The sequence below is a fragment of the Phaseolus vulgaris genome, chromosome 2 (assembly GCF_051622355.1).
Source record: "Phaseolus vulgaris cultivar YP4 chromosome 2, ASM5162235v1, whole genome shotgun sequence".
Taxonomy (NCBI): Eukaryota; Viridiplantae; Streptophyta; class Magnoliopsida; order Fabales; family Fabaceae; genus Phaseolus; species Phaseolus vulgaris.
In genome coordinates, this window is record NC_143499.1 from 38,515,473 (window position 1) to 38,538,832 (window position 23,360).

A 23,360-nucleotide genomic window follows, 5' to 3' on the forward strand; every position below is an offset into this window, starting at 1 on the left:
AGCATTTAGCAAAATAAAATGCAAGAAGTGAGTTGTTGGGACAACATGGTCAACCGACGCAATCCCTAACCATGTATAGCACTGATTCCAAACTAACCAAGCTATCCTTAACCATGTATAGCACTGATTCCAGACTAACCAAGCTATCCTGCAGTCAAAAACATGTGTTTTGTCGACTCCACAACCATCCTGCAAAAACTACATAGATTGGTATCCACCAAAACCCCACGTCTCTCCAAGTTAGCTTTTGTGGCAATCGAATTAATCAACACGATCATCTGTGTTGAGGGCACTTTTTCCCTCAACAGGGCCTCTTAAAAGATCATAGGCAGATTTTACCGAGAAACCACTATCCTTACCAGCCTTCCAAACTCGACTATCTGCAGAATTCAAGATAGGGGTCTTTCCATGCACTTCTTGTAACAGCTGGACTTCCTGGCATATTTCCCGATCAAACAGACCTCTCCTCCAAATTAACTTCCACTCCCATCTATCATTAACCCACTCCCCACAAGACTGTAAACTACCTTCTTTATTACCACAAAGATAACAATCTTGGGAATTTACTTCTCAAATCTTCGTTGCCCACCCAAACATCTTTCCAAAACAAAATATCCTTCCCGTCTCCCACTCTCCACTCGCAACAATTCTCATTTACCCCAATCCTCCATCCCCAAACCCCCTTCAAGTCTCTCCACCAGCTGGAATCCTTAGCATTACTCCTTTGTTCTTGCAAATTTCTCCAGCCTCCGTATTTAGATTCAAGAATTTCTTTCCACAGACCATCCTTCTCAGTCTCCAGACGCCAAATCCACTTTCCCAGCAGTGCTGCATTGAAAAACCTTAAATTCAAAATTCCAAGACCACCAGCTTCTCTAGGCTCGCACACCTTTCTCCACGAGACCCACGCTACTTTCCTTCCTTCATCTTCCCATCCCCACAAAAACCTTCTCTGTACCTTTTCAAACTCCTTTAAGACAGCAACAGGCAGTTTGTACATGGATAAATAAAACAACGGAATGACAGAAAACACCGACTTAATAAGACACACTCTCCCAATATAAAAAAACATTATGAACAACTAAATTATAAAAATTATGCTGCCGCTAAAAGAAATAAAAATAGAAAATAAAGAAGTAATTGTTGCTCTCTTTAAAATAACAAAAGAAAAATAGAAAAATATTAAAGATGTGTAAAATATGCATTATCAATTGAATTACAAAAACTAACTACTGCATCATATTGATGCGCGTAAAATATTCATTATTGTCAGTTGAATTACAGAAACTAATTATTCTATCAGGTTGATGATAATAAAAAAATACTTAAAAAAATAAATTTGAAGAGAAGAACAAAATCGTTAATAAAACTATTTAAATTTTCAAAAGCATAATTAAAAAGATTTTAAAATAGGTAAAATGTTAATGCCTCCTTAACAAAATAAATAAAAATTTGATTAGATAATAATACAAAGTGGACTTTAAGCCGTTGAGGTTTGCACCCACCCTCACGCCGAGATTTCCAACTCCTGCATGAGATTATATATTATGGGTGGTCCGATAGAGGGTGGTCTGATAAACCCAACAAATACTCGCTAGGATCCCATAAAACCAACTCATAGGGTTGAGGTTTACACCCACTTATATACAATTAAATGTCCTTATCTCTAGTCGATGTGAGATCTCCAACAGATAAAAATATCAAAAGTAAATACTATAAAAAAAAAGTGTCTAAAAAAGTCAGAGGAAAAAGATAAATTAGAAGAGTTATTTGAAAATAATTTATATAAAATAACTAAGGGAAAAAACTAGCCTAATCTTATAATAATCACATTACTTTTAACCACACAATTTATAGAAGATCAACCTTTTTCAACATTTAGTTTGAAGAATGGGATCAAAGAATAAACTATAAAATTAATTACTGTAGGCTTCCTCGAAAGAGAGTGAGACACTTATTTAAGTTTTAATAAATATATATTGTGTTAAACTAGAGGAAAGTTAGATACTCATAATGAAAGAAACCTTAGTTATAGCAATATTATATAACTTTATCAGATAAATATGATTTAAGAATTTAAAAAACAAATAATCAAAATACTATTAATAGAGTTGTCTGAAGGAGAAAAAGGTATTAAAATTCTTAATATAACAAGCTCTAACGAAGAATTGGAATCATGACCATTGAAGAAAATTATATATAGTGTATTGGTATAATATAAACAGAAACAAAATTAACTTTAGAAATGATAAATAAAATAGAAAATGAAAGAAAAAAATATAAATATTTATCTAGGATAAAAGACATGATATTAAGTAGCGAAGGAACTAGATATTAAAATTTAAAAGATATGATTTTGCTAAAATAGTTATAAAATAGTTGAACAACAAGAAAGAAACTAACCATATAGATTTACGTAGAAAAGTACAATATTTAAAAGAAGAAATAAAATAATGAAATTGAATTAAAAGAATAAAATAAAATAAAACAATGCAAAACTAATAAAATTAGAAGAATAAAAGGGTAAGGTATATGTTTCTTCTTCAGGTTCTTACCCTTTTTCATGTTCTTCTTGTTTCTGATGTTTGTATTAGCCAATTTTGTAGTTTTTAATGCTCAACAGATACACATCTCACTACCTACCCTCCAGTACCTTGCCCTTCCGAATCTTTTATATTATGTCTTTTATCTTAGATAAATAGTTATATTTTTCTTTCATTTTCTATTTTATTTATCATTTCTAAAGTTAATTTTATTTCTGTTTATAATTTTTTGTCAGCAAAAAATAAATTAAATTTAAAAAATTCATATGCAAACCAAACCTACATTCCAAAACCAAAATAAATCAGTTATGAACGATAAAAAGAGACCAAAAATTGACTACCGATAACTCCTTCCGAATCTTTTATATTATGTCTTTTATCTTAGATAAATAGTTATATTTTTCTTTCATTTTCTATTTTATTTATCATTTCTAAAGTTAATTTTATTTCTGTTTATAATTTTTTGTCAGCAAAAAATAAATTAAATTTAAAAAATTCATATGCAAACCAAACCTACATTCCAAAACCAAAATAAATCAGTTATGAACGATAAAAAGAGACCAAAAATTGACTACCGATAACTCCTTCCACGGTTAACCAAAACGAAAATACATCAAACGAATTATTTACATACAAATTATCTACATACAAATTTCTTTTTAATTAAAAAAAAAAATCCTCCATATTAATTACATGTGAATTTTTCTCCATGGAAAATTATTGATGAGTAAATGTGTAGGTAATCTATAGTTTTCATACCTACAAATAATATTTTCATAGATAAACATATTCATGATATTACATACGTCATCTGACCGTAGATAATACGACCAGTTATTATCTACAGATTATTCATACATAATGTTTCCCACACAAAATATTGTATGTAAATTTACCTACACCCCATTTACACATGAATTTATTTTCGTATTTGGCAATAGTATCCAATTTATAACAAATTTGAGATTTTACCTACAAATTTCTTTCATCCGTAAAAATGAATTATTTTAGGAACTAATTGAAGAAAATAAGAGAAGGCAAAAGGTTGTAGCAATTTACTCAATCATATATATAATTATATAATAAAATTACAATTACTGGAAGCTATAAAATAGAAATACTAATAGGATTGTAAATTAACCACTAATGCAATATAACGGTAAAATAGTTTAAGGGTAACAAAATCTGAATTAATAACCAACGTCTTCCCTTAATTTTTTGATTTGGAACAACCTTCCCAATTTAAACAATGATATTGTTTTTCTCAATCGCCATCAATTCTTCATTCATAGCCTTTTGCATTTGGGGTGTTGAATGACATCTGCAAGTCTTACAGGTTATTCTGCAAGAAAAGCAAAGTGAACTAAATCTCCATTATCATCAACTTCATCATCAAGATTTACTTCGCAATCTTGAAGGTGTACAGGTTGTCGTTGTTGCCTTCTTGGTCGCCCCATTATAGTTGCAATTGGAGCTGCAACTTCAGGTTGAATTACAGCTTCAGGTTGAACTACAACTTCAGGTTGAACTGTAGGTGCTTCAAGAGTGACTCCATCTTCCACATCATCGTTCAAAACGTAAATATATCATTTTTTCGAATCCATTTCAGTTGTTGCATTCCATTGACATTCCTCATCTTCGACAAATGTAACATCACGACTAATAATCACCTTCTTTGTCATTGGATTGTACAGTTTGTATCCTCCATGCTTATATCTAATGAAAATGGTCTTCACTGCCTTATCATCCAACTTCGATCTTGCTGCCTTGGGAACACGAGCATAAGTAATTGACCCAAATACCTTCAAGTGTTGCACATTGGGTTTGAATCCACTCCATGCCTCAATCGGAGTTGTGTTAGGAACACTCAGAGTGGGTGATCTGTTTATCAAATATACCTTACATGTAACGGCCTCAGCCCAAAAATAATTTGACATACCTTTCGCTTTAAGCATGCTCCTCGCCATGTCCATGATTGTTCTATTCTTTCTCTCGGCAGCTCCATTGTGTTGAGGTGTGCAGGGACAAGTTATGTTATGTTGCAACCCAAGTTCTTCACAGTGCTTCTTGAACTCATTAGACTTGTACTCACCTCCTCCATCACTACGCACCATCTTTATTTGTCTACCACTCTCTCTTTCAACAAATGCTTTAAATATTTTAAAGCAGTGGAATACCTCATCCTTGCTTTTCAATACATAAATCTAGGTTTTCCTTGAAAAATCATCAATAAAAGTTAAAAAATACTTATTACCTCCAACTGATGATATGTTCATCGGGCCACAAACATCTGTATGAACAAGCTCCAAAGAAAATTTTGCACGCTAAGACTCTTTAACAAATGGTATCCTGTGATTCTTTCCAAAAATGCAAGCCCCACACAATTGATCAGGGTGATGAATATGGGGTAAACCATTCACTAAATTTCTTTTGAAAAGATTTTCCAAACTCTGAAAATTTAAGTGCCCAAAGCGTAAATGCCACAACCACGATTCATTATTCACTATTGCATTCAAGCACTTGAAATTACCCATATGAATATCTACTGAAAACATGCGGTTTTTTGATAAAAAGGTTTTAAGAATCAAATTACATTTTTTATCAAAAATTGAGAATTTATTTTCAACTATGTGCATCACGTAACCCTTTTCGCCCAGTTGTCCCACACTCAACAGATTACTTTTTATGTCAGGTACATAGAAAACATCATAGATGTACCTGTGATCACCATTCTTCAATGTAATAAGAATTCGCCCTTTTCCAATCACTGGAACAAACCTGCCATCACCGAATTTCACTTTTGTACGAAATGAGTCATCCAAATATGCAAACAGCTCCTTATGACCACACATATGATTCGTGCAACCTGTATCTAAATACCAAGTTTAGTTGTTTGGAGTTTCATTTGATGTGGTTGTCATTAATACTTCATGATCCTCTTCATCTTGTTCGTGATTACCATCTTCTTGAGCACAATTGGAAGCATAATTATCACCTTTTGATCTGCACTCATTCGCATAATGGCCATGTATATGGCAATTATAACACTCAACATTTGATTTATTATAAATGTCTCCTCGTCCTCCGCGACCACGTTCCCCGCGCCAAGCGCCTCCATGATTCTGGTCACCACGACCTTTGCTGAAATAGCTACCATGTTTATGATATGAGCTATCAATTGAGGCTTGTGCTTCTAAAGCTGCTCAATTGGTTTTTCGATCTTATTGTCATTCATCCGTTGCTCATGCGTTCGTAGAGAACCGGACAATAACCTTACTGTCATTTTTGAAATGTCATTGGCCTCTTCAATTGCGGCAACAACATGTTCAAATCTTGGAGTTAAAGATCTCAAAAAAATTTCCAACTTTGCTTGCTCCAAATGTGTTTCACCATTGCTCTTCATCTGATTTGTCAAGGCAAGAACTTTGTTTATATAGACATCAATAGTCTTTGTGGTTTCCATCTACAACAATTCATATTGGCGTCTTAGGGTTTGAAGATGCACCCTTTTGATCTTATCATCACCTTTATAATTGGTTGACAAAATTGTCCAAGCCTCACTGGCAGTTGTTGTTCCTTCTATATGCTCAAACGTCTCGTCAGTCATCCCTTGATGGATGAGATACAAAGCCTTATTGTCCTTCTTCTTCTGATCACGGTGCGCTACTCATTGCGCCTCATTTGGATTAGCAGCTAATGCAGACACTCCACTCTCAACGACATCCCATAACCCATGATAATCAAACAAAACTCTCATTTGCACACACCACCAATTGTAATATTTTCCATCAAGGATAGGGACTGATAATTGGGTAGAGTTCATGATAACATACTAGCTCTGATACCAGTTGTAAGAACTAATTGAAGGAAATAAGAGAAGGCAAAAGGTTGTAGCAACTGATTGAACGTAATTGCACAAAATTGCAAAACTGATCTTATTCATTTTGATTTACTTAATCATATATATAATATATATAATAAAATTACAATTACTGGAAGCTATAAAATAAGAATAATAACAGACCTGTAAATTGACCATTAATGCAATATAATGGTAAAATAGTTTAAGGGTAATAAAATCTGAATTAATAACCAACATTTTTTAGTGTGCATTAAAAGCTTCAAAGAAAAGTGCCTTTGAGGTGGGCTTTGACCTCCATGGGCGTCCTCCATTTGAGCCTCTACCTTTTCTTGATCTTGGTGATTGGCCTCCATGTCCACTTGAGCTTGATCTCCATCAAGTATGGTAATAGGCATCTATAAAAGCAACATCACTGGGATTTGCTTCTCAAAAAAATGTATGCGTAATACCTTTTGTGATACTATTCCACCATTAACTTGGATCTTCATCAAATGTGATTTCTTTTGTTTCAGACCCCTCAACTTCCTTATCTAAAGTAAAAACATAAAAAATCATTACATTCCAATAATACTAAATACCTAGTCAATTTGTTGACAAAAAAAAAACCTAGTATCATCATATAACCATAAATCTTCCTAGTTTCTCACCTCTTGTCACTAAATGTTAGTGATTTATATAAGATGCATAGTAAGCTTCCCAATCTTAGCACATAAGGTTTGAAGGGTCCAAATAGAACAATGAGAAATGTACAAGAAATGAGATGTAACAAATGAATATAAGGGCAAAATTAAGAATACAACCTAGTTTTCTCGAGTTTTCATAAATGAAGATACAAAGTTCTGGGCAGGTTTCATGAGGTTGAAGGTAGGGGAAGGAGGATCGGCGACGGTATTAACCTAAAAGCTAACCCAACGACTGGAGGCAGAGCTGACGATGGAAGCATCAGACTCGTTGCACTCAAGGATGGTGGAAGTGGCGACATGTTGGTAGCGCGAGAGATTGGAGGGGGCAGAAGGAGGGTTGGGAGAGGGAATTGAAGTTGGGGTGACAGGTGCTATTGAATATCTTGAGAGGGGGAAGGTTGGCGGGGATTGACGAATGGGATGAGAAAAGAAGGGGGTATGGGCGTGGTTGCATAGGTTTCACGATTATAGAGTGAGGGTTTGTGTGAGGGTTTCGAAAGAGAAGAAATGATAGGGTTTCATAGGGTTCAAAGATTTGTCAAATACAATGTTTTAGGGGAGAAATTACACTACAAGAAAAATTGGAATTACATATAGCCAAAATCTGTATGTAAGGCTCAAAATCCGTATGTAAAACAGGTTTACATAGGGATTACATACGGGCAAAAATCCGCATGTAAAACTGTCGTAGGTAAGCGTTACATACGGATCCAGAAAAAAAAAATAAAAAAAATCAGCGTTACATACGGATCCAGAAAAAAAAATAAAAAAAAAAAATCAGCGTTACATACGGATCTAGAAAAAAAAAATCAGTGTTACATACGGATCCAGAAAAAAAAATTAAAAAAAATCTTTATCATTATCTTTTTTAAATATTTATTATTATTATTATTATTGGAAGTCATTTACACTTCAGAGACTAAGGAAGCATTAACCACTAGACCAAACAAGTTCTTTGGTCATATTACCATTTTTATTATACTTATTATTATTAATACAATTTATACATATTATTATTAATACAATTTATACATATTATTATTATTATTAATATAGTTTATATTATTATTATTAATAAAACTTATAAATATTATTATTAATATAATTTATACATATTATTATTAATATAATTTATACATATTATTAATATAATTTAAACTTATTATTATTAATATAATTTATACAATTTATAATAATATAAATTATATTCATTATATTAATATTATATTCAATATTCATATTCTTAATATTATATTCATATTATTAACACTAGCGGAAACACAGGCGCGTCGCGCCTGTGTATCCGCATTTTTTATTTTTTTCATTTATATGTATTTATATTTAATATTCAAATTAAAATTAAAAATTAAAAAATATTATTATTTGTACACTTATTTATAACACTATAAATTTATAGTACATTGAATGAAAAAATGTCATTATCATCATCATTATGCAAAATCATTATACCTTGATGTCAATTGGCTTAATCAATGCGAGTGATTGATCATCCTTCTAATTGTTCCAGTCTTTACAAATTTTGTTTCCTATGAAAGAATGTCAATTATGAATTAATTGAAAAATACACACACATATATATGCAATATACATATATTGATAATTACCTGTTTGTGTAGATAAATGTGTGAATGCTTTGTTTTGATATCTTCATTCAACTGTAAGGGCTCCTTGTATATTATGTTAACTTGGATATATATATATATATATATATAAGAAATAATGTCAGTAGAATAATCACCTATACTTATATTTATGCGTCACACATAAATAAAACGAACAATACCTGATTTTGTGATAATAAAATATCTTTATAAACAACATTTTTGGTAAAATTTCCATCTTCTCCTTCAAGGTATCCTTCTTTAATAAGAATTTTTGTTGAAGCTTGAGAAACACCTCTTGATAGTGCAACATATAATTGACCATGACTAAAAACGTGTCGTGGAAGGTAAATTCCAACATTAGGTATAGTTTGCCCCTGTGATTTATTTATAGTAATGGCAAAACTTAATTTCACAGGAAATTGTTTCCTAATAAGCACAAATGGGAGACCTGCACTTTCTGTTGTTTTATGTTTAATTCTTGGTAAGAAAGATCTTTTTCTAGCATGTTGACCTATCAAGATTTCAACATCCAACATGTTCATGTAGAACCCACGACACAATAATCTCGTCCCATTACATAACCCAGATTTAGGGTCTATGTTTCGCAACAACATTAATGGTGAACCTGGAGCAATGGAGTGCAAGTACTCTTGTTGATATAGACTATGTGTGTCTCCTTCAACTTCATCAAATGACAATAGATTATGTTGTTCTCCTGGAAAATGATCAATAATCATGTTATTAAGTATTTCAACATCTTCATTTTTGGGAGTCAATATGGCTCTCTGAACCATATAAGATGCATCCCATGTATGAAATTGCAATTGGGGAAATGTTTCTTGTATAAGTTTTTGAATTGAACTTTCTCCTTCCCATGGTATTGCTAGTTCATGGGGTATTTTCACCATATCATCAAGAATTGTAGGTTCAATACCATCTCCAATGCGCATGAGGTATTCTGCAAAATTGTGATCTTGCAATGATCGCATGTTTTGTTGTAAATGCAATACCTTTGTGTTACTCCATAAAGGAGACTTAACAATACATGCAGAAATCATTTGTGCCTTTGTACCTTTTTGGACAACTGGTAGTACCTGGCGAAAATCTCCTCCTAATATCATCACTTTCCCCCCAAATGGAGCATCACAATCTAGAATGTCCTTTAATGATCTATCTAATGCCTCTAAAGCATATCTATTGGTCATTGGTGCTTCATCCCAAATAATTGCTGTTGTTTCTCTTAGTAACTTTGCAAGATCAGATTGTTTGCTTATTGAACAAAAGGAACCAACTACTACATTAATAGGTATCTTAAATCGAGAATGTGCAATTCGACCACCAGGTAATAATGTTGCAGCTATACCAGAGGAGGCTGTCACTAAAATAATTTTTCCTTTACTTTTATAATATGCAATTAATGTACGATAAAGGAATGTTTTACCGGTTCCTCCTGGTCCGTCCACAAAAAATACTTGACTTTGCTTACAATGAATTACATCTAAAATGGTATTGAAAGCAATCAACTGATCAATATTCAATCTGTGTACATTGTCAACATCTTCATTAGGTATTTGTATTGATAACTCTTCTTGTATAATTCTTGGTACTGAAGTATTTTCAAATGCATCCAATGTTAATGCTGGTAAATCAAAATTATTGATTGTTTTACCATGCTGAATAAGAAGATCATTCAAATCCCTCAATAGCATATTAATGTTGATGCCCATAGAAGTGCTTCTTGAAGTATAATCTTCTGCCATAAAGATATAAAACTCATTCCAAAGACTTCGAACATCAGTTGGTTCACAAAAAATTAATATGGTCACAAACAACCTCCTTAAAGCATAAGGCATCTGTAAACTTCATGCTTCGACTAAGCATTCATGAATGCTATTATCACTTTCTAAAAATCCCCATTTTTCAGCTGCTTTTTTAAATGTGGGGCAATATGTTTGATTCGGTGATAATAGGTATTCCCAACTGGTTGGCCCTCTTATATGGGATAACAAAATACGCAAGAAGAATTTTTCTCCTTCTGAAGGAGATACAGTATAAATTCGACCAATAACTTTCTTCCTTGACCTTCTTGGGTACCATTCTTTTTGTCTGTTATGCCAACAATAATGTTGTGTAATTTCTCTATACAAATAACTTCTAGAATGTGGATCTCGAAAATTTAGTGAAAAGAATTCTGTGAGCATGGTTTTGGAAGTGTTGTCATCATTTAATACATCACTTATGTTTTGATGCTTATAGAAGCACACCTGAAATAGAAAGTAAAAAACAGAGATGATGAATTGAAATATTGCACCACTTTGATCTCTTCATCTTCTCTCTCTAAAACTACAGAAGGACAAATAGATAAAATAAAAACCAACAAAGAAAGTTTCAAATCTGAGGTGCAACTTCAGTTTACATGAATTTATACTATACATTACGAAAACATTTATTTCTTTTATAGAAAAATAAAATAGAAGCGCACCTGATGACGATTTGGTAAATGAATTTGTAATCTTTCTACACTTGGATTCATTCGATAAAGTGTAAATCTGAATATTTTCCATAAAGCCTCCGGAGCACAAATCCATCTAGCATCAATATATTGTTGAACTTCATCTACAATTGATCCTCTATGAACCTCCATTGCTACTCGATCTGGACCTTTGTAGACATACTTGTATAAATATTTAATACTTTTGATGCTACTGCACACCTCAACATTTATATGACAATCATATTTTAACAACAACCAAGGGTTATAAGGAACCACCCATCTGTTGTCAACAGTCACATTTCTATTTATAGATACTGGTGCATTGAAACGTTTTTTGTATTGTGGATATGAATCATTACCTTGACGTGTTTCTTCCAAGAACTCTTTAGGATATTTTTTCTTGCATTGATTTTGCTTCATACATGGTGATCTTGGATTAAGAGTTCCGCAAGGCCCGTGTATCATTTGTTTCAGTACAGATTCGTGCAACTGTGGCTCTTCTTCACTCTTTGGTATTTTTGCTCTAACAATGCTATCATAATCTTCTGGATCACGTAATTTATCATTATCTTGTAAGATAAGTAACATATGCACATGGGGTAGTCCATGTTTTTGAAATTCAATCACATACATGTAACTTTTAACTTTTCCAAGAACTCCTTTATCAATCACATCTTCCTTCAATTGTTCAAATTTTGCTCGAAATATTCTTGTGAGCAAGTCAGGACGATCTTATGGAGTTTGAAAATGTTTAAGCTCTGAAGAAATTTCACTCCAAGAAGGATTGCATGTCATTGTAAGGAAAATATCAGGTTTACCATCATGAGCAACAATTGCCATGCCATCTTCATATCGTTGTGTCAAGTCTCGACGACTACCAATAAATGATGATGGTAATATTGTCCTCTGTCCAACATTTCCTTGAATAAAAAAATAGTATGAGTTTTGATATATTTAAATGTAATAGATGTAGTATGTTACATACATTATGTACCTGTGTGAGTTTGTCCTTCATGCAAAGCATCTTGCAAACCTTGATACACTTCAGCACGAATATTATTTTGATGATTTCGAATCCATCGTAACCTTCCTGCTTCAATCTTCACATAGTTGTCTACAACATATTGTTGTAAAAGTCGTCCTGCTTGTAATATTGTAGAGTGATCATTGGGACGAATCTACATTGAAGTAATGATGTATGTGTATTAATTTTATAACACAACATTGGTATGTAAATTGTTGGAAATGATATATATATATATATATATATATATATATATATATATATATATATATAATTATGTTGGAAGTTACCTGAACCATGTAGCTATAATATTCTCGGCATGAGATATTTTGGCCAGTATGATTTTTTGTGTTGAGATCCCAACCATATGTTCCAAAAGGAAATAATAGTGGATATTGTAAAGGGTCATAATATCCCACAGTTTCTTGAATGTTTATTAAGTTCCCATCATGACTTACAACTTTAATGTCTCGTCCACGTGCCATTGATTCTGTGTCTCCAGTAACAATTATTGCTGCTACTTGAGATGCAGTTGGAAGAATATATTGTGGTTGATTGACAGGACACTCTTTAATGAGTAAAGTACATTCATGTATATTTTGTTCTTGAGCAAGTTGTTTGAATACATGCACAAAAGGATTGCACCGATGTAGTATTTGTTGCAACTTATTAACAATAGTTTGATGGAGATGAGGACTTTCCAACATCCTATTTTGTAATTCATGTTCAGTGTCATAAATGTACAATTGCAAAAAAACGTGGCCTAGACCCCTCATTTGAAAACTAAAATATAAATCAAAACTAAAAGTAAAACAAATTATGAAAATACTTTCATAAACAATTAAAAAACATCAAATAATAGTATTATAGTACACATCAAAAGCAAGTGTTACTAATTTTAATGACAAATCACTAATGGAAAACAAACATACAACAAGAATTATAGTTGACCTTTTTTATATGAGTGGTAAACAAAAACAATCCAAAGCACCAAACAATATTGATTTATGAAATAAAAATATAAAATAAATAATAAGTATGTGACAAAAAATTAGATAGCATAAATAAAAAGTATCTTCAGAAAATAAATATGTATGTAAAATATGATAATATTTTAAAAATACATATTTTTAAGTATAATTTAAATATATTTTTAATTTATGTGATTTTTTATTATTTAAATACAAAAAATTAATTTTGGTTCTTGAAATTAAGTATTGGGAGTCGCTACTGTTAATAATTTAAGTAAGTATTGAAAACCGTTACAGTTAATTTTTTTTATTTTTTATTAAATATAATTTAATTATGTTTTTATTTTATGCCATCAATGAGTAACAGAGTCTTAACCGTCAACTCGGTAACGATTTCGTCCATTCGAATACAACCCCGAACCATCTATTATTTTCTTTTTGCAATCTAATGGATTTCGTTGGCTTCCAACTTTGATTTCTTTCTACCCAACAAAATCCCAAATAACTAAATCCCAAATTTCAAATCAGAACCCATGTACACAAAGTGATATTTTTCATGAATTAAAGGCAAAGTTTTATCGAGGGTTCAGATTCGAAAATCCAAAGGGGATTCCAAGACTCATATAATTAGAAAAGCTATTTAAAAAATGGTGCTACCCTCCTCCATCAGTATCAGTTGAAAATTCAAGAACGAAGTTTGAATCTTTGGAAAATTCAAGAACAGACAGTACACACCAACATGCAGACTGCTTATGATCATTTCTCAATGATGCACTTTTATCCGGTAAGTTTTTTTTCTGTTAAAACCCTAAACTTTTTTTATGGTGTTATTGTCATCATACATTGCATGAAAGAACAAAACTCTGAATCTAAATGAATGCATAAATGAATAAAAAAAAAAGTAAATTCACATATTGCATTTTTATCTTCTACTTTATGTATTTTATAATTGAAAAAAAAAAGACTTACTGGTTGATTTTGTGAATCTGGAACGATATTACAGAACATAGAAGAGACGTTTGAAAAATGTGTTTGATGATATAAAAGATGAAAAAAAAAATATGCAATTTTGAAATGTTCCCGAGCAAGTCTCATCTTGTAATGTTTAATTTTAAATTTAAGATATAAAATAAAATTAAAACAGTTTTTAAAATAAAATAAAATAAAAATATAAGGATAAAATTAGAAAAAATAAAATAACAATTAAAAGGGGAATCCCCTTTATATATAGTTATAGATTATATTTATATTATTAATATTATTAATATTATTAGTATTATTAATATTATTAGTATTATAAAATATTATTAGTATTATTAATATTATTAGTATTATAAAATATTATTAGTATTATAAAATATTATTAGTATTATTAATATTATTAGTATTATTAATATTATTAGTATTATTAATACTAGCGGGCAAACAGGCGCTCTCGCGCCTGAGTATCCGCATTTTTTATTTTTTCATTTATATATATTTATATTTAATATTAAAATTAAAATAAAAAAATGTTATTATTCACACACTTTTATTAACAATATAAATTTATAATACATTATGAATTAAAAAATGACATTATCATCATCATTATGTAAAATCATTATACTTCGATGTCAATTGGCTTAACTAATGCGAGTGATTGATCATCCTTATAATTGTTCTCGTCTTTACATATTTTGTTTTGTACGAAAGAATGTCAATTATGAATAAATTGCAAAATACATACATATATATGCAATATACATATATTGATAATTACCTGTTTGTGTAGATAAAGGTGTGAATGCCCTGTTTTGTTATCTTCATTCAACTCTAAGGGTTTCTTGTATATTATGTTACCTTTGATATATATATATATATATATATATATGTATATATATATATATATATATGTATATATGTATATATGTGTATATATGTATATATGTATATATGTGTATATATGTATATATGTATATATATATGTATATATGTATATATGTATATATGTATATATGTATATATGTATATATGTATATATATATATGTGTGTAATAATTTGCGTTTTTCTTGTAGTGTTATTTTTTGGGGGGAAATTATTTTTGGGGAAAAAGAGTAATGTTATGGAAGAAATGTGGAAGGAACAAAAATGTGAAAGAATAGTCTACTATCATAAAATAACGATTGTAAATGACATATTTTAAAGGAAAAATGTGACCCTGGTTAACTTCGTATTATAATGATAATTGAGGCGTTTTTTAATAATCATATTAAAATAGCTACAATTTACATGTTTTTTTCGTAGTGCTTGTGGTTAAACATAATTTAGAACGAAATATGATTATTTATTATTTATTTGTATATGAAACTTCATCTCATTAAAACATTATTCTTGTAACAGTTCATGAACTAATTAATAAAATAAATTTGTTGATATATGCAAAAATATTGAAAATGAATTTTGATAAAATTAAATAAAATTTAAATAGAAATAGTTATAAAAGATTTAAGTAGAAATAGTTATAAATTTGTAAAACTTAATAAAATAAAACAAAAATAGTGTAAAATTCAACGCCTAATCAACATTAAACGTAGAACCGTACAATATAAAATACGGTGGAAGAAGAGAATTCAATTAAATAATCAAGCGCAAAATAAAATTAGGATGACTTGATTAAAGCAGTATTCTCTTACAATTCACGAACCCAACTGAAAAAGAAAAACTACAAATTATCTTAACATAATACATCTAAAAATGTATTAAAAATTTCATAAAAAAATATAAAAAAATTGATATTGTTAATATTATTATTATAAATTTATAAATTTATTTTGATTATTGTTATGATTATTTTTGTTATTATTACTTTTATAATTATTATTTTATAATTTCATTATTTTTTATTATTGTAATTATTATTTTTATATAATTTATTTTGATTATTATTATTTTATAAGTTTAGGTTTATTATTTATGTTAGTAATATTTTATTATTATTATTATTATTATATTATAATAACATAATTTCTATTTTATATATTATTATTATTATTTAAAATATTATTGTTATTATTATTATTATTATTATAAATCGATTATGGTATATTTCCTCTTTAAAAAGTGATTTTTTTGACTATGATAAAGTTTTTTTTTTTTTTACCAAAATGGGGTTCGTTTAAAAAAAATTACAAATTTAAGCAAGTCGTACCTAATTAACACGACTTTATATGCAGAAGTCGTCCCAATTAGGCACGACTTCTGCTATGTCATACTAAAGTCGTGCCAACTTGGTACGACTTCTACCCTGTCATACTGAAGTCGTGCCAACTTGTAGATCCGTGGGTAAAAATCTGTAGATAATATTGATTTTTTTTAGTGAAATTAACATAATACATCTAAAAATGTATTAAAAATATTCAAAAAATTAAAATTAAAATTAATTCGATATTGTTAATATTATTATTATAATTTTATAAAATTATTTTGATTATTTTATTTATTATTATTTTATAATTTCATTATTTTTATTATTGTAATTGTTATTTTTATATTATTATTATTTTATAAGTTTAGGTTTATTATTTATGTTAGTAATATTTTATTATTATTATATTATAATAACATAATTTTTATTTTATATATTATTATTATTATTATTTAAAGTATTATTGTTATTATTATAAACCGATTATGGTATATTTCCTCTTTGAAAAGTAGTTAGTTTTGTATTAATGTCCAATTAGCGTTCCTTGTCTTTCTTTATTCATCACCGAGACACTTTTTCTACATTTTTCTTAGAAATCCAAGCTTCCGTTTCTTCGTTAATATATACAAATAACATCTGATATAACAGTCCGATTCAATTTTAACTATAACACTTTACGAAGTTAGGGTATTAAGAATTAGCTATACACATGATATTGTGGGAAAGAGAAGAAGAAAGAAAAATTTATGATAAAATAGATTCATTCTATGGTAATGAGTCTATCGACTCTAGGCACATACACTACATAGAGTAATGCAGAAGTGCAACAGAAATACAAGTATTCAAAGGCGAAAAGGAAATGGAACACTAAAAAAGAAAAACTGTCTCCAACAACAGAAAACAGACAACACACAAGTTACATAATTTATGTGATCATTATAAAATCACTTATTAAACTTGACTGAAAGCATGCAGAATGACAGGAACCCTAAATCCAAATCCAAAGTAGAATGTTGGTTGAAGGTGGTGGAGAAAGGAATGGGATGTAAAGTGGTTGGATATTAGGAAGAGTGCGCGAAGATGGCTATGCCCTTAAGAAAGAGGTGGCAAAACTGGAAGAGGTGGTAGAGATGGCAAAACCGGTGGTAGAGATGGCAAACCTGGAACAGGTGGAAGAGGTGGCAATGTGACTGGAGGTAGAGGTGGCAATGAGACTGGAGGTAGAGTTGGCAATGTGACTGAAGGTAGAGGTGGTACTCTTAGAGGTGGCAATGAGACTGGAGGTAGAGTTGGCAATGTGACTGAAGGTAGAGGTGGTACTCTTAGAGGTGGCAATGAGACTGGAGGTAGAGTTGGCAATGTGACTGAAGGTAGAGGTGGTACTCTTAGAGGTGGCAATGAGACTGGAGGTAGAGTTGGCAATGTGACTGAAGGTAGAGGTGGTACTCTTAGAGGTGGCAATGAGACTGGAGGTAGAGTTGGCAATGTGACTGAAGGTAGAGGTGGTACTCTTAGAGGTGGCAATGAGACTGGAGGTAGAGTTGGCAATGTGACTGAAGGTAGAGGTGGTACTCTTAGAGGTGGCAATGAGACTGGAGGTAGAGTTGGCAATGTGACTGAAGGTAGAGGTGGTACTCTTAGAGGTGGCAATGAGACTGGAGGTAGAGTTGGCAATGTGACTGAAGGTAGAGGTGGTACTCTTAGAGGTGGCAATGAGACTGGAGGTAGAGTTGGCAATGTGACTGAAGGTAGAGGTGGTACTCTTAGAGGTGGCAATGAGACTGGAGGTAGAGTTGGCAATGTGACTGAAGGTAGAGGTGGTACTCTTAGAGGTGGCAATGAGACTGGAGGTAGAGTTGGCAATGTGACTGAAGGTAGAGGTGGTACTCTTAGAGGTGGCAATGAGACTGGAGGTAGAGTTGGCAATGTGACTGAAGGTAGAGGTGGTACTCTTAGATGTGGCAATGAGACTGGAGGTAGAGTTGGCAATGTGACTGAAGGTAGAGGTGGTAATTCAGGTAAAGTTAATCCAGGTAGCCGAATTGCTCGTGCTGGTAATGCTATGTCCATGGTTGAAAAGGAAATAGCAATGATTAAAGCAAAACTGGTGCAGCAGTAAGAGGCCATGGCTGGTAGAATTTCAATTAGTTGCTGATATACTGAAGTGAAGACCAAATGTGCATATGTTCCAATGAAGAGTGTTGCCTTTTATAGACAATGAACGTGACCATTTTGCCATTTGTTTTTCTAAGTTGACCTTCTCTTAGTTAAATAACATGTTTTGTAGGTACTTATGTTGTTGGAAATGGTTGGTTAATACCAACAATTGAGATTCAAAACTACAATATTATGCCCTCGCTCTCCTTTTCAATCATTCAATACACTAATTATTACTCATTATTATGGGTTTCTAAAATTGCAAGTGGTGACAGCAAACTTATTCCTATTAACTAATTATTTTTCATCCTACACTTCTCCCAAGGTACCAGAATATACACGGCGCCAAATTTGTCGGACATAAATTCATCCATTTTTAATCTTAGTTATTTTTTTTATAAATTAATTGATGAATAGGGTGGAATTTATATGGATTGTCATTATTTATTAAATAAAATAAACTATAAAGGAGCGAAAGTAATTGGAATTAAAATTTTAATATATGTTCTTGTACGTGATTAGGGAGAGTCTCTTTGCCTCTAGTTTAGGATGATTTTTCAATGTTTTCAAGATGATCTACTCATCTTATTTGATAGCTTCTTCTTGAATCTTATTAAATTAGAGAGTATTTGTAAAAAGTTCTTCAATGCTCAAGTCAATTTTTAGCGGTTGAAGTAATTAATGTTATCAAAACATAAATTTTACTTTGGTGTTGTCAACCTATTTATACATACATGAGTGAGATTATTGTGTAGGTAATCATAATTTAACATGACTTTCAAGGTTAATCTTCGTTTACTTTGATGGACTGATTAGCGTATTTTAATTAATTTTATTCATTATCCAGTGTTGTGTGGTAGACTTCATTCTCTAGGATAGGGGAATGTCGGGAACAAGTTAAGAATCTTGCTACTAAGTAAGCCAAGAGTGCCCTCCCTCTTTGGTTCGGTTATGAGTAAGTTATCCAATATTTTTCAAAATGTACCGGTGGACGTCAATGATAAAATCATATGCCACGAGCGTCCCCATGGTCGGGAGGTGACATCATCCAAGTCCTTTTACTACCAGGGGCAGCTAGTTCTTGTTGAAGACATTCCTGCTCGTGAAGAGAATGCCAAGGTTAGTCCTACCAAGAAGGGCTTGAGGATTGTCGCGGGGGCAAAGTAACTAAGTTTTCTTGTTTGTATTCCAATTTGCGCATCCTTTGTAATTGGCTATAGAATGATACTTTTTTGTAAGTGAATGCCAACCGACACATTTGTATATCTTCTGTAATAAATTTTCGAGATTAATCCTTATTAATCATAATTCTAATTTTTATTTTTTGTCCATATGTTATTTTTTTTCCCGTTTAATTGAATGTGTTGAGGTGTGAAGGTTGATTCATTTGTGTTCTTATGTCGATTTATCTTTAAGCTTAAGGTAATTGAGAGGGTTTGTTCCCTTGCGAAAACTTCCATGGTCGTTTTCTTTTATTTTTATGTTTAATGAGATCGCTCTGTTGCAAAACTTCCTTAATGAATCCTTCAAATTCGAAAGGGATCAATGTAAATCATTATATATCGAGAGTGATTACATTGAAACTTCCTTAGTCGAATTTGATTGCAAATTGAACTGAATAAGAGATGAATAGTTTTATTTGTGCATAATTAAAATCTTCTCGGCTGAAACCATCCTTAGGAAACAATAAAGTGATGAAAGAGTGCACTTAAAGTATCAATATATTACAATTTAACTAAACTAAAACTTGAGATGTGTCACATTCCATGTTCTTTGAATTATTTTTCCCGAGAGATGTTCTAACCGACATGCCTCGTTCTTTGCCTTGCTTTGTATCAGAATAGTCCTCCATAGTTGGTCAAGAACTTGTCTTCGGTTTTTCTTGCATGAATTTGGTCTAATCTCCCATGTTTGTTCTTTCTTTCTTTTTTCTTTGTTGGATTTATGGTATGTTTCGTGTGACAACACATGATTGTTGAAATTTGGGGTGTGAGTTGAACTGAGATGTCAAGTTTTATAGTGATGTCTAGTATGGGTTTTATAAAAAAAAAATACAAGCAAAGATTAAATTTTGTCTAAGAAAGTTGTATATGTTTAATCTCAATTCTAGTCTTTAGAATCGATGTATAACTGGTTGAGAGATTAAAGTTCAATGTACAACACCGTTCTTCTCTTCTTTTCATCCAATTTCTCTCCACAATTTCAATTGTATGTTTCAGTCGTTCAACCTACAAAATATACAACACCTCTCTCGTTTGGTTTCTATGAACAATGGCAAATGCTTGTGCATTTATAATCTCTCTTGTGCATATTATAAGACTAACATGTATATATAAAAAAATGAGCAACAATGGAGAAAGCAAGTTTCCTTAATGTATTTTATTACGCTTCGAAATAGATTCATGAATGGTGGTTTTGTAAATACATAATAAATAGATTTAAATGCATTTATGATTTCCTTCACGTTAGGTAATATAGATTGTTCCATTTAATATAATAACATAGTTAAAAGATATTCTTTTAAATATTTCAAATGTTTTGTCAACTAAGAATACAAAATTTAATTTACCAAGCGATTCTCTACTTTCTCAATAAATAAATTTCTTTATATATTTATGTAAATACTATATTGTAAAATCTAAGTTAATATTGCCTTATTTTTTTATATTCAATTTTATATATAATTTTATTTTTTATTACTTTAAAATATGGTCTACGAAAATAATATTTAAAAGTAATTAATTTATATGTATAATGAAATTTATATAAATTAAGAGAAGCAATTAATATTAGTATTGTATATTTAATCTTTTTTTAATTTATTTAAAATGTCACTACAAGAAAATCATTAAATAGAAATTAATTTTAAAGAGAAAAATAATGAGTTGCTATAGTGACTAAATTAGAAACCATTTTAGAGATTAAAACAATTATTGGTTTCTAAATTAGTTTCTATTATTGATAGATAGTTTTTAAATTAGTATCTAATTAGCCACTAAGATTTTAACTATCAATTATTTAAATTCTAAATTTGGTAGCAAAAACTTTGATAGCTAATTATATACCGATTTATAAACTATTTATCAATAATAGAAATTAATTTAAAAATAAATTTTTTTTAAACTCTAAAATTTTCTTTAATTTAAACAACTAATTATTTTTTTTCTAAAATTAGTTTGTATTCAATAATTTTCTTAAATATTAATTTGTTTCTACTATATATAAAGAGAAAGAATAGAGAAGAGAGAGAAAGGTGTATTGCACTGTTGTGAGGGTAGTATGTATTTTAATACAAGAAAATGAACAACGTGTCACACTTTTCATTCTTATGAAAAGAATAAATAAACAGTAATTTAAACCAAGTTGGAAATCTGTAGTTAAAGAAGAATAATATATATATATATAACTAGGGATTATTAAAAACTAATGGATAAAAAATACTACAAACTCATCTAAATGATTGGTTCACAATTTCAATTTTTAAAGTTTTTTTTTTTATCAGCAAAGAATGAAATTAAATTAAGAGGGATACAAAAGGGTATCTCAACCCTTTATAACTCCAAACCTTGTTTTAGGATCTCCAAAAGGAACACCCTCAAAACAGGAAGAGAATAACCACTACTGCATAAATAAAACTACTGCATAATATATCTTTATTTTTTATTATTATTCATATATTTCAATTTAAATTTGATTGTAAAGTTGTTTTTATTCTTCTTTCACATATATAATAAATACTGTTTTTAAAAAAAATTAAGAAAGTACTGTAATTTGTGAAACTTATCACAAATTCACGACGGACATATAAAATTAATAAATTTTACTTGTAATTTTGAATCTTAAAAAATGTAATATCTATTTTATAAAAATATATTCTCTATTAAGTATTATTTAATTACTTTAAAAATTATAAATTTTTTATCTTACATCTTTATTAAATTTGGACTCCACTCACTTTATTCTTAGCTAGGATGCCTCCCACAACAATTTGTATAGAAAAAGTTGAAATTATCAAGAAGTAATTAATACTTCTAATTACTGTTTGAAACTTATCTTGTGGAAATTATTAATTGCCTAGAAACTAATCTTACTCCATGCAAAAACAAATGTTAGAATTTAAATAAATATATAAATAATGTCACGCAGATGTCATTTATCCCAAACTGTATTTAATTGTAGCCAAATTGTGTCCACTTCACCCTGGGCAGGAATATAACCTGTTTGAATTTTTTATTTATTTCATAATTTAGTTTACCAAGTTATTTTCTACTTTCGTATCGTATCTTTTATTTATTTATTTATTATTATTATTATATATATATATATATATATATATTTTGACATTATCCAACAAAACGAAGAAAACACAAAAAAGAAAATGAAAATAAATCATATAATACAGAATAAGATTACAATATAATGTATATCATATTTTTTTTTATCAGCAATGAATAAATAAAATTAAAGGGATACTTCAGGGGTATCCCAACCCATTACAATAACCAGAAGTGAACTTCCTATCATCTACAAAAGAAACTCTCCTTTATGGTTGGAGCAGAACAACCTTAAAGTGAGAAGACCATATCCAAAAATATAACCAACAGGTTACCTCAAAGCAACATTCAACTTTATCGAAACACCCATAACCGAGGCCACCTACATTCACCTTGCCGAGCGACGATTTACCCGTGCACATTGCATAACTTCGGTGACCACCGACTACACACATATGGAGAATGCCGCTTCCTCGACCGGCAATCTTGTTGACCTTTGCATAACTTCGACGACCACCGACTACACACGCATGGAGATC

The 23,360-nt window shown here is 30.4% G+C and overlaps 3 protein-coding genes across 3 annotated transcripts; all 3 read right to left on the reverse strand.

The window, feature by feature from the left end:
• Positions 1 to 6,800: 6,800 nt before the first annotated feature.
• On the reverse strand, positions 6,801 to 10,473 carry LOC137809456 (uncharacterized). The gene is made up of 2 exons (XM_068610565.2): positions 8,893 to 10,473; positions 6,801 to 6,935 (listed from the first exon to the last, which is right to left on the reverse strand). The coding sequence occupies exons 1-2, from the start codon at positions 10,471 to 10,473 to the stop codon at positions 6,801 to 6,803; spliced, it is 1,716 nt and encodes a 571-aa protein (XP_068466666.2).
• A 102-nt stretch (positions 10,474 to 10,575) lies between these two features.
• LOC137809457 (uncharacterized) lies at positions 10,576 to 12,716 on the reverse strand. Its single transcript, XM_068610566.1, has 5 exons — positions 12,522 to 12,716; positions 12,202 to 12,385; positions 12,026 to 12,127; positions 11,196 to 11,938; positions 10,576 to 10,977 (listed from the first exon to the last, which is right to left on the reverse strand). Exons 1-5 carry the CDS (start codon positions 12,714 to 12,716, stop codon positions 10,576 to 10,578), a joined length of 1,626 nt encoding a protein of 541 aa, XP_068466667.1.
• A 4,417-nt stretch (positions 12,717 to 17,133) lies between these two features.
• Positions 17,134 to 18,589, reverse strand: LOC150029158 (uncharacterized). The gene has a single exon (XM_090298765.1). The coding sequence runs from the start codon at positions 18,515 to 18,517 to the stop codon at positions 17,483 to 17,485; it is 1,035 nt and encodes a 344-aa protein (XP_090154891.1). The 5' UTR covers positions 18,518 to 18,589; the 3' UTR covers positions 17,134 to 17,482.
• Positions 18,590 to 23,360: the final 4,771 nt, after the last annotated feature.

Coding starts and splice junctions, on each gene's coding strand:
- LOC150029158 (XM_090298765.1), bottom strand. CDS start 18,517: ATGGCCTCTTACTGCTGCACCAGTTTTGCTTTAATCATTGCTATTTCC.
- LOC137809457 (XM_068610566.1), bottom strand. CDS start 12,716: ATGGCACGTGGACGAGACATTAAAGTTGTAAGTCATGATGGGAACTTA. Junction 12,386..12,521: donor ATTATAGCTACATGGTTCAG/GTAACTTCCAAC, acceptor ACTTCAATGTAG/ATTCGTCCCAATGATCACTC. Junction 10,978..11,195: donor ATTTACCAAATCGTCATCAG/GTGCGCTTCTAT, acceptor TTTCTATTTCAG/GTGTGCTTCTATAAGCATCA.
- LOC137809456 (XM_068610565.2), bottom strand. CDS start 10,473: ATGGCAGAAGATTATACTTCAAGAAGCACTTCTATGGGCATCAACATT. Junction 6,936..8,892: donor TTTTATTATCACAAAATCAG/GTATTGTTCGTT, acceptor TTTTTACTTTAG/ATAAGGAAGTTGAGGGGTCT.